The 13,011-nt window shown below is 35.0% G+C and overlaps 1 protein-coding gene across 1 annotated transcript; it reads left to right on the top strand.

Moving 5' to 3' along the window:
• The first annotated feature begins 294 nt into the window (after positions 1-294).
• LOC108221672 (isoeugenol synthase 1) lies at positions 295-8,513 on the top strand. The gene is given in 6 exon segments (XM_064093618.1): positions 295-530; positions 533-705; positions 795-828; positions 7,473-7,670; positions 7,867-8,070; positions 8,155-8,513. Coding segments are annotated over 6 exon segments (948 nt in total). The 5' UTR covers positions 295-391; the 3' UTR covers positions 8,355-8,513.
• The last annotated feature ends 4,498 nt before the right edge of the window (positions 8,514-13,011 follow it).

The raw sequence follows: 13,011 nt of genomic DNA on the forward strand, positions 1-13,011 counted from the left end.
AAATATTCATTTCTCTCTCTTCTCCACATCATTTCCCCCTCTCCTCCGCACAAAAGTTGTTTAAATTTAATATTATTATAATAATAGGGAATGAATATAGGGAGTACTATTGGAGCTCATGTGCTAAATCTTGTGCTAAATCACTAAGACATATTATTTTATAATATTTTTAAGAAACCCCTTAACATAGTGTTGGACTTGTTCTAAGATTTTTATGGAATTATCATTATCAATAAAATCAGAGCTAATAAAATTGTGACCTAACTAAATAAGATTGTTGTGTGTCCACTGAGAGTCTGAGACCGTTGTTCGTTATAAATAGATCCCAGAGGAACAGAGTAAGATAAAAAAAACATAGACATAGTAGACGTGATAAGAAGAAAGAGGAGGCATGAGGTGCGAGAAGAGTAAGATAATGATATTTGGAGCAACTGGTTATTTCGGCACCTACATGGTCAAGGCAAGCGCTTCATCGGCTCATCCAACCTTTGTTTACGTTCGCCCCGTGAAACCTCATCATCCTCCCTCCAAGACTCAACTTTTGAGTCCATGGGAGTTACTGTTTTTGTGGGAGAATTGGATGAGCACGAAAAGCTTGTTGAGGTGCTCCGTCAGGTGGATATTGTTATCGTCACTTTTGGAGTGCCTTTGATCCTTGAACAGATGAAAATCATACGTGCTATGAAAGAAGCTGGCAATATAAAGGTAATTATGGTTTAATAGTATTAATTAATTTTGTTAATATCGACGAGTACTAGCTAAGTACTGCTAATTATGTGAAATGCGTGTTCTAGAGATTCATTCCTTCGGAATTTGGCAATGAGGTGGATAGAATGTTAGAAAATGGAAAGTTTAAAGCATATTTTTTAATATGTTCTTGATGTAATTTCCGGGACATTTTCTTAGTGAAATCCATTGAGAAATAGAGTTGAATACAGTGGCTTGAAAGAGCTTGAAATGAGAATGTGATTCATTTAATCTGGACAAATGAATCTGGTCAGTATATCTGACAGATACAGATTCATTGAATCTGGACAAATGAATCTGGTCAGTATATCTGACAGATACAGATTCATTGAATCTGGACAAATGAATCTGGTCGGTATATCTGACAGATACAGATTCATTGAACCTGGACAAATGAATCTGGTCCGAATGTCTGACAGATACAGATTCATTGAACCTGGACAAATGAATCTGGTCAGAATGTTTGACAGATACAGATTCATTGAACCTGGACAAATGAATCTGGTCAGAATGTCTGACAGATACAGATTCATTGAACCTGGACAGATGAATCTGGACGGTGTGTTGGTGCCTTGGCCTCACTATAAATAGTGAGCCTCGACACTTGAGTTGTAGCACGGGGAAAAACACAAACACCATTCTCATTCTTCTCTCTTACACTCTCACCATCTACTCCGATATATACACATATACATACTGTTCTCGGGCGAACTGAGGTGTTGATCGCTGTTGATCGTACTCGTGTCTGTGAGCGGTTCGGTCTGTGCTGTTTTATCCTGGGAGCGATATTGCGACTACCCATCACAGCGTAGTGGGGCAATAATCACTTCAAGAACAGTCTAGTCTTCATCGAAGGGCTAGGCGACTCAGCTGTTCTGTATACTAATTCTAGCGACGGTGTAAGGTGCGCCTTTCTCTTCTTTTCTTGTAATTTATCAGTCACTGATTATTGTATATACGATCTTCGTGCATGCTATATTGTTGTGGTTTCGTTGGCCTACACTTGTTTATATAATATAACTGCTCTATACATTGTTGATGTGATTTTCACTGTGACTCCCAACAATCTTGAAGTGATTATCTGTTATATTGTGTAGTAAGCAAGATGGTTAATGAGATTGTGGATTCTGTTGTTGGTGGTGGTGCTGGTTCTGGGTCTGGTGTTACTAGTAACATCGATTGGACTACGTATCGTTTTCCACAGCCCATTGATTTATCAGGTATTCCTGATAAATTCGGTGGGGGAGTTTCTTTTTCTCGTTGGCAGAAAAAGATGAAACTGTGGCTTACGGTTAAGGGTCTATGGCCGGTGTTGCAGTATGAGAAACCAGTTGTGGTACAGGAAAAGGCTGAAACCCTTAAGGCCTATGCTATGTGGGAGGAAAAGGATGGGGTGGCTAGGGCTGCTATTCTAGCAGCCTTAACGAACACTCTGTTCGATGTTTACTCATCTGACTCCTACACTGCTAAGACCTTGTGGGAGAAACTTGATCAGACACACAATACTGACTCGCAAGGGTTGGAAAAGTATTCTGTGGCTAAGTTCCTGGACTTCAAACTGGTGGATACAAAATCCATGACTGAGCAGGTGCATGAGTTTGAGACGTTGGTGCATGCTTTGAAGGAGTCCGGAATGGACCTTCCTGAAAAGTTTTTGGTTATGTCTGTGATTGAAAAACTCCCTAAGTCTTGGGAAGAGTTTGCACTCTCCCTGAAAAGGCAGAAGGGAGAGATCACTTGGACTAGCCTGATGCTGGATATCTCTGTGCAGGAGCAGCACAAGTCCAAACAGGGACATGTGATGCCAACTGAATCTGGTAGCTCGAAGGTCAATGTAGTGACTGTGGGACAGAAAAGAAAGTCTGTCGCTAAGAAGGTGAACACTAAGCCCAAAACTGACAAGGGCAAGGCTAAGAAATCAAAGGCCAACAAACCATGTTGGTCTTGTGGACAGGTTGGTCATTGGAGTAAGGACTGTCCTGTAAAGAAAGCAAAGAAAGCTGAGGTGGTAGCACAAGCAAATACTGTGCTTGGAACCACTGATGGGCCTGTGCTTAACATGGTTGTTGGTGAGGCTGTTGCTTCTGAAACCAATGACGGGTATGTTAAGTACAACCCTGAACTATTTTCCACTTATCTGTCTAATGAGTGGTTGATTGATACGGGAGCTAATGTGCACATTTGTGCTGATATTACTCTGTTTGTATCTTATCAACAGGCTCATGGGATGACAGTGACGATGGGGAATGCTAGTGCGGCTCAAGTTCGTGGAATAGGAAACGTGGACCTGAAGTTTGCTTCAGGGCGTGTTCTATCCCTTACTAGAGTGCATCATGTTCCCGAGATTCGTAGAAATATTATTAGTGGAAGTTGTTTAGTTAAAAATGGCTTTGAACTTTCTTTAAAGTGTAATAAAGTAGTTATTACTCAGACTGGTGTGTTTTTTGGCAAGGGCTACTTGTCAGACGGCTTGTTTTTAATAAATGTGGAGCCTGTTTTAGGCGGTTTTATTAATGATATTGCTTCTCCTTCTGTTAATAATATTGAATCATCCGATTTGTGGCACTCTAGGCTTGGTCATTTAAATTTTGGTGCTCTAAAGAATATGATGAACTTAGAGTTGATTCCAAAGCATGCCATTGATAAGAAAACTAAATGTCAAGTATGTGTGACAGCTAAACTAACAAGGAAACCTTTTCATAGTGTGGTTAGGGATTCTGACTTGTTAGATTTAGTGCACTCGGACATATGTGAATTTGGTGGTGTGTTGACTAAGGAACACTGTAGATATTTCATTACCTTTATAGATGATTGTAGTAGATATTGTTATGTTTATTTGCTTAAACATAAAGATGAAGCACTTGAAAAATTCATTAGATTTAAAACTGAAGTTGAAACACAAACTGGTAAAGTACTTAAACGTTTGAGATCTGATAGAGGTGGTGAATATACGGGAAACACCTTTAATGAATTTTGCAAGAGCAATGGTATAATTCATGAGGTGACTCCACCATATACACCTGAGTCTAATGGGGTGGCAGAACGAAAGAACAGAACTTTTAAAGATATGATTAACAGTATGTTGATTAATTCGGGGTTGCCTAAGTACATGTGGGGGGAGGCTCTGAATACGGCTTGCCATATTCTGAATAGAGTCCCTCTAAAACATATGGACAAGACACCTTACGAATTATGGAAAGGCAGGAAAACTAGTCTAAAGTATCTTCGTGTGTGGGGGTGCCTTGCTAAGGTACTTGTCCCTGAACAGAAGAGAAAGAAACTAGGGCCGAAAACTGTTGATTGTATCTTTCTGGGCTATCTCGAAACCACTACAGCTATGAGATTTTTAGTATTAAAATCTGACATAGATGGTATAGTGGCAAACACGATAGTTGAGTTTCGTGATGCAACATTCTTTGAGGATGTCTTCCCTATGAAGACTGGTATACCTCAAAGTTCTTCTAGTGTTGATCCTACTCACACATCTAGTTCTATTCCCGATCATGTGGAAAAGATGACAAATGTGGGGGCAGATCCTACTAGTAGCTCTACTCCTAATGAAGTTGAGGAACCTAGAAGGAGCAAGCGTGCAAAGGTAGTTAAGGACTTTGGAAGTGATTTTATCACTTACAATGTCGAGGACGAACCTTTGACTTTTCGACAAGCCATGGATTCTTCGGAATCTAGGCACTGGAAAGGCGCTGTGAAGAGTGAAATTGACTCTATTGTTTCTAACGGAACATGGGAGTTGGTTGACCTCCCTCCTGGGTGTTCTACTATAGGATGTAGGTGGATCTTCAAAAGGAAGATGAAACCAGATGGCTCAATAGATAAGTATAAAGCTAGATTGGTTGCTAAAGGTTTTAGGCAAAGAGAAGGTATTGACTACTTTGATACATACTCTCCTGTTGCAAGATTGACAACGATCCGAATGCTTGTAGCATTGGCTTCCGTACATGGTCTTATCATCCATCAAATGGATGTAAAGACAGCTTTTCTTCATGGTGATCTTGAAGAAGAGATTTATATGGATCAGCCTGAGGGATTTGTTGCATCTGGCAATGAGAGCAAAGTATGTAAGTTAGTCAAATCCATCTACGGCTTGAAACAAGCACCTAGAGACTGGCACAAAAAGTTTGATGACACTGTTTTGACTTTTGATTTTATAGTTAATGATAATGACAAGTGTGTCTACTATAAGGTTAAAGGAAATGAACATATTGTGTTGTGCTTGTATGTGGATGATATACTACTGTTTGGAACCAATATTGAGATTATTAACGAGACAAAGAATTTCTTGAAAAAACACTTTGAAATGAAGGACATGGGTGAGGCGAATGTGATTCTTGGACTCAAGTTGACTCAGTCAACTGAGGGAATAACCTTGTCACAATCTCATTATATAGAGAAATCTATACTTGAGAAGTATGGTTATTCAAATTGTAGAATTGCTAGTACACCATATGATCCTAAAGTTGCTCTTATCAAGAATGCTTCAGGTGTACCTGTGTCTCAGTTAAGATATTCTCAGATTATTGGTAGTTTGCAATATCTTGCTAATGGTACTAGACCAGATATAACATATTCTGTGTCTAAGTTAGCAAGATATACAAGCTGTCCAAACAGAACTCATTGGGATGCTCTAGATAGAGTACTTAGATATCTGAAAGGCACCATATATCTTGGGTTGCACTACAGGAGATATCCGAGTGTGCTTGAGGGATATAGTGATGCAAGTTGGATAGCTAAGAAGTCTGGTTCCAATGGAGTGACTGGATATCTGTTTACCCTTGCGGGTGGAGCAGTATCCTGGAAGTCGACTAGACAGACTATAGTAACTCGGTCTACGTTTGAGGCCGAGTTGTGTGCATTGGATGCCACGGGTACGGAGGCTGAATGGTTACATGGACTCATGTCTGTGTTACCTGTAGTAAGTCGTCCGCTACCGGCAATTTCTGTTCATTGTGATAGCCGTACAACTATCGACAAGATCAGAAGTGTCAAGTATAATGCTAAAACAAAGAGACACATCCAAGTTAGACTTAAGTCTATAAGGGGTTTGGTGTCTGATCGGACTATTGCTATTGAGTTCATTGGAACTCAAGATAACATAGCTGATCCACTGACTAAAGGGCTTGAGCATGCTGTTGTCCTTAAGTCAAGGTTGGGGATGGGACTGATAACCCATCATGATTCATCTACAGCGGGAACCCAATACATCTGAGAGGAGATCCCTCAAAGTGTATTCAATGTGGTAAACAAGCTGTAAGGGTGGATCGGTAGTACCTTTAACTACAATGTAGATACTTATGCATCTGAGTCTATCCCCTGCAAACCTAAAAGGTACTGACACTGCAAGTATAGCAAGAGTTTTTAGAACTCTGAATGGGGTCAAGTCATTTGACGAGATGGTTGCAGTACATCTCTGGAGATGCCCAGCTAAGCGAATGTAATTGTGAGGTCGCAATTAGAGGAAAGGGTTATTCCTTGAAACATTCGACGAACAGGATCGAGACACGACCATTAATGTCTCAAAGCCGTAGATCGGCACCATAGCCTTTGACCTGTCGTCGTCTATGGAGTGTGGTTACACCCAACGGATAGAGATTCAAGGTGAAACAATCCATCTATATCCGGTAGCCATCGAAGTAGGGGACTTAGGAGGGTTCAAACCCGGAAGGGTACCTACTCTGAAAAACAAGTCATGATGAGGACTAATATGCATATCTATATGGATTTGTGGGGGATTGTTAGAAAATGGAAAGTTTAAAGCATATTTTTTAATATGTTCTTGATGTAATTTCCGGGACATTTTCTTAGTGAAATCCATTGAGAAATAGAGTTGAATACAGTGGCTTGAAAGAGCTTGAAATGAGAATGTGATTCATTTAATCTGGACAAATGAATCTGGTCAGTATATCTGACAGATACAGATTCATTGAATCTGGACAAATGAATCTGGTCAGTATATCTGACAGATACAGATTCATTGAATCTGGACAAATGAATCTGGTCGGTATATCTGACAGATACAGATTCATTGAACCTGGACAAATGAATCTGGTCCGAATGTCTGACAGATACAGATTCATTGAACCTGGACAAATGAATCTGGTCAGAATGTTTGACAGATACAGATTCATTGAACCTGGACAAATGAATCTGGTCAGAATGTCTGACAGATACAGATTCATTGAACCTGGACAGATGAATCTGGACGGTGTGTTGGTGCCTTGGCCTCACTATAAATAGTGAGCCTCGACACTTGAGTTGTAGCACGGGGAAAAACACAAACACCATTCTCATTCTTCTCTCTTACACTCTCACCATCTACTCCGATATATACACATATACATACTGTTCTCGGGCGAACTGAGGTGTTGATCGCTGTTGATCGTACTCGTGTCTGTGAGCGGTTCGGTCTGTGCTGTTTTATCCTGGGAGCGATATTGCGACTACCCATCACAGCGTAGTGGGGCAATAATCACTTCAAGAACAGTCTAGTCTTCATCGAAGGGCTAGGCGACTCAGCTGTTCTGTATACTAATTCTAGCGACGGTGTAAGGTGCGCCTTTCTCTTCTTTTCTTGTAATTTATCAGTCACTGATTATTGTATATACGATCTTCGTGCATGCTATATTGTTGTGGTTTCGTTGGCCTACACTTGTTTATATAATATAACTGCTCTATACATTGTTGCTGTGATTTTCACTGTGACTCCCAACATAGAATAAGTCCACTTCCACCATTTCAAACGTGTTGTGACAAGAAGAAGCTCATCCGAAGAGCAGCCGAAGAATCTGGAATACCTTATACTTTTGTTTCTGCAAACTCGTTCGGAGCCTATTTTGTGAACTCTCTTCTTCATCCGTATGATCAGAACCTCAAAAAGGTGACTGTCTATGGAACTGGTGAAGCCAAATGTGAGTTTTATTCCTTCATATTGCGTCTGAAGACGTGTATTTCATTTCAAATGACATGATTTGATTTATCATTTCAAATTAAATTTAAGTTCAACTTTTTTTGTGTATTCAAACATGTCTTTTGATCGAATCTAGAATTTTAAATGAAATTCAGAAATTTGATCCCTATTTTGTGATGGACTGATTTTGAATATAGTCGGGTGCAATTACGAAAAAGACATAGCAGAATATACTGTGAAAGCTGCAACAGATGAACGAGCAGAAAACGGTTTAATTATCTACAGGCTACCAAAAAACGTGATCACACAATTAGATTTGATTTCTCGGTGGGAGAGAAAGACTGGACGCACCATGGAAAAGACCTTCATTTCCGACAAAGAAATGGTCAAGCTTTCGCAATGTAAGATCCTAGCTACATTATTTATTTGATCCCGTATTAGGTATATATGATATTGGAAGATCATGTAACAAATTTTATATGCAGCCTCGCCATTTCCTGAAGCCGTGGGAATTGCGATATTCCATAGCATTTTTGTCAAGGGTGAGCAGATGAACTATGAACTGAAAGAGGATGACTTGGACGCGGTGGAACTTTATCCTGACTACGACTACACAACAGTTGATCAACTTCTTGATATTTTCGTGGTGGATCCGCCAGAACGAGGCGTTGCTGCGTTTCAGTAGTTGATTTCATTCTTTACTTTGATTGCTTATAGTAATTAATTGTAAGCAATAAGAGGAAACGCTATAGCTTCAATCTATTAATTCTATCTTTAACAATTATTCTAGTTGTTTGCATATATGTAACGTCTGAATACTTATACTGCTATCATTTTTACTGTATGCTCTCTTATTCTCTTTATAGCGACTACCAGAAGCACCTATCTTTTTGACTTGCTGTTACTAGTGGTGTTAATTTATAAAAAACTTTGAGTTGGAATCATTCTGCATGTGCTTCTGGACTCAGTGGCGGAGGGGGGTGGGGCCATGGGGTGCACGTGCCCCCCGACTTTAAAAAAAAAAAAAAAAATTTGATGTAGGGCCCACATATTTACTATACTAAAATAAAACTTATTCTATTGTGCCCCCAGACTCTTGCTTTTACTCTCGGTTACTTTCCTCTTCTAAATTTAGCCAAAAGGGAGTGAGGGACAGAGCTTTCCAAGTTCCAAACATTTCTATCTTTTAAGTTCTTACCTTTTAATTCTTTTGTATTTTTCAATTCTCTCAGTCTTCTCTTTTGTGTATGTTTGCTTGTTTATTTATAATTGTTTATATGATACCTTTAGGGTTTGTGAATTGTGATTATGAATTAAAGACTCTCCGAGTGATTTTTAAACACAAATTTAAATGGAGAGATTTTATAAAAGAAAGGTTGATTTGGTTATTTCTCAAGATGAGCAAGTTCTAATGAGGAAGAAAGATAAGGTGAATAATCAGGAGGCTAAAGACATAAGTTTTACAAGTATAAAAAATGGTGACAAGTTGATAAATCTAGCAGACCTTGAAGCTGATCCTGGGCTAAGAATTCCTATTTGTGACTATAATGTCAATGACCAAGATGAAGAATTCCTATTTGTGACTATAATGTCAATGTCAATGACTATAATTCCTATTTATATATATTTTGTACTCTTACTATGTTAAAATTTTGAGAAATGCCCCCTTGAATGATATCTCCTGGCTCCGCCACTGCTTCTGGTAGTCTGCTTGCTCTTAGTTTAATTCTCCGGAAATGTCATGTGAGTCCAGCCTGTGGGTATTTGTCACATTCTTGATTCCACCTTAGGAGACTGAAGAATCTATCATACAAAAGATTTATTTAACTACAAGGGAGGACATGTGAATAGTGTGTCAATATTTGTCTTTTGCTGAAAGGGAGATGAGTAGATCTGTTTTGAAGAATATGAGCATTGCTTTTTAATCAGATCATATCTTGTAGAAACTAAAGATTAGAGTTAGAAATCTTGAATATTCAGCAGAAGAATGATGTATGAAGTAACTTCCAGAAGTAGCCAAGTCAACACTACAAGCCTTAACAAGGAATATTACATTCTTTTAATTTCCCGACTTCCGAGCAACTTCGACCACATTGTTTAGGTTTAGTGTTTACACAGTACTATCCCGTTTTATTGTTTACTAGCCTTTAACCCGTGCAAAGCACGGACGAGTATATAATTCGTAATTTATTAATTATAATTTAAATCTTAACATCATTTTATTAGTATTTTAGTATTAATAAATTGGATTTTAATTAAATTATATTAACCAACTGATTATATCTTCTAACGAAAATTTAGCTTGCACAATTTATTATCTATCTATAAATATTGTTCTGATATTAATATGTGACATTTTATTATTCAATTAATTTTAAATCAAATTTTTCATATTTCATATATCTTCATATGTTACGTAATGGTTTGTGTTTGTAATGAAATAAAACACGTTAGAGTTAAATTTTGAGTAGAATACGTTATAATTAAAAAGTAGCGTCTCTAATTATTTATATGTATTTTAGACAAAAGATATTCAAAATTATATATTTATAATTAGTTATACATTTATATATAAGTATTTTTTTTTAATATTAACATATGTTATTAACAGTAGTTCCATCTTTTGTCAACTAATTATAAATTATTTAAAAAGATATATTTAAAAAGATATACATAAAGAGTGTTTTTAGTATATGAAATTGTTTGATAGATATCTACATGTTGTAGACTTTTAGTCTTAGAGGAGAGTACCAAACCAACCAAACCAAAATTTTGTACGACTACAAATTATACCCATGTTGGCTTTTTATAGTATAGTATAGATTAATATGATTGTATTGTTAATTGGGGATTTATCCCTTTAATTTAATGAAATGAATTTGCATTTTGTCAAAACTTAATGATCCGTGCTAAGCACGGGTTTAAATAAATTTTTAAAATTTATTACTTATTGGAAGAATAATGTTTTTTTAATTATATTATCATATTTTTATTATAATAATTTAAATTCTTGTTTTTTAAATGATATTTAAATTATTGTTATTTAAAAATAAGACTTTCTATATATTAAAATTTGATCTTATTATAAATTTATTTCATAACAATATGGGTCCTCGTTCTATGGAGTTCACAAAATAAGGAGTATTGGAGTCCAAAATTATATAAAAATAATCTATTCGTTTTAATTTTACTTTGTTTAGTCTACAATATCTGTAAACATCCGACAATCTGCAGATTAAATTCTACAGTATAATCTTTGCAATCAAAAAATAAAACAATTATTTTATAAATCAATAAACACTATATATGTTCTAAAATATAACTCATAAGAGAATAATGATCTTAATGATTGCTGGAGTCGAAAGATGTTAATGATTAATTGATAATTATATTTAAAACTACTTAAAGATGATAAATTATATATAAATTTGAATAATTAAAAATATTATTTATGACTAAACTAAAAGATTATGACCGCTTAAATGTGGATTTTATGAAACTTAACTCTAAAAATATGTTTTATTTTAGTGAAATCATTATATTGTTTGATGATTTTTAAATTGTGAAAATAATATTCAAGATCAACACATATAAGATCGTTTATAGCGTTTTTAATCTCGAATAAAATTCAAAATTTTAAGTCGTAATTGTTATATTCAATCTAATAGGCAAACGTTATATAATTACATTTGGAGTTCTTGTAAATATAACAATGGTGTTGTAGTTGTTTAACAAACTAATATTGTAGTTTGACAAAGTTAATTAACTTTCCAAAACTAATTTGATATCAAATTGACGAATGTCTTGTGTTTCGATTCTTTTATTATATGTTGCAATATGGATACTGACTTCATTCTCTTCGAGTTTCTGTTTGTCAAGTCAGTGTTACCACCGTCTTATTCATTTTTATCGCAATGTTCTGAAGAGCACCGAATGAATTAAAATTTATATTAATAATTTTTAATTGTTTTAGATTTATAATATGTATGTGTAATATTATTTAATTTGTAATTGTTTTAGACTTATAACAGGCATGTGTAATGTTGGTTGGTTGGAGTTCTCGCACATCTAGCGGTGTTATTTGTTTGTATGACAAATTAATATAAAAGTCGAAAGAAATTTTTAAGTTATATAAATTAAATATATTTTATAGAAAAAATTGGCGATAAATAATGAAACAACAATAAAACAAAATAATAATAGAGTTTTTCAGCCTGTTTTTTATTTTATGTTCTCAAATCCACACAAAAACTCCGCCGACTCCTTAAATTTATTTGATATGAATTTTATTGAGTTGATACATATTTAATTGATAGAACTTTAAAACGATTAATTCCTATGTTAAATTGTTCGATAAATCTATAATTTGTAATTAATTTAGAGTTATAATAGATGTGTGTTACGTATATTAATCCATAATTGTTTTAGAGTTAGAATAGGTAATTCTAATGTGGTTGGAGTTCTTTTAGACGTAATAGTATTAGTTGTTTGTATGATAAACTAATATAGAAGTCTGAAGGAATTTTTAAGTTAAATATGTTTTATAAATAAAATTCATTATTTAATATATTTTATGTTCTCAGATCCGCACAAAAGCTCTGTTGACTCCCTATATTTATTTGATAAAATTTTTATAGAGAATTCATATTTATGTGATAAAGATTTTATGGAGTTAATTTCTAAGTTAAATTGTTTCGGTTTTAAATATAAAAATATTTATTTATATTGGGATAGAATTCTATATCATGAATAATCGTTATGTAAAAAAATCCTGATCAATATATATAACTTATATCCTTTAATAAGAGTATAATACTTTTAATAGGAGTATAATAATCATATAATAATAATTATTAAATATAATATATGATTACCAAATTTTGGTACTGGTACCGATGTTCCACCAAAACGTGGTTTCGCGGTATTGATTTCCCGAAGGTTAATTTTTTTCTTTATAGTTAACAATTTAAACCCAAAATTTTATTCATAAAAAAAAAATTTGAAAAAATATCATGAAACTATATATTTGGGAGTCTCAAAATACTGTCAAAAGTAATGTAACGAAACTTCCCGGAGGGGAGTAACTTACATTTTTGATTTTTCAGATTTGGAATTCTATTAATTTTCCGATTTAGATATTAAATTCTTGATTATTCGATGTTCATTAGTTTGAGCCTATTCAATTTCGATATTTTAAATTTTTAATTCAGGAATATAATGGGATCTCAGTAATTCAACTTGACTTGTTTGTTATGTAGTTTGAGTTGGAATATCAAAACATATTTAGTTTATTAAATAAGGCTAGTTCTAATTAATAGAGTATTATAAAGATCAAACTTAAT

The sequence above is a fragment of the Daucus carota genome, chromosome 5, assembly GCF_001625215.2.
Source record: "Daucus carota subsp. sativus chromosome 5, DH1 v3.0, whole genome shotgun sequence".
Taxonomy (NCBI): domain Eukaryota; kingdom Viridiplantae; phylum Streptophyta; class Magnoliopsida; order Apiales; family Apiaceae; genus Daucus; species Daucus carota.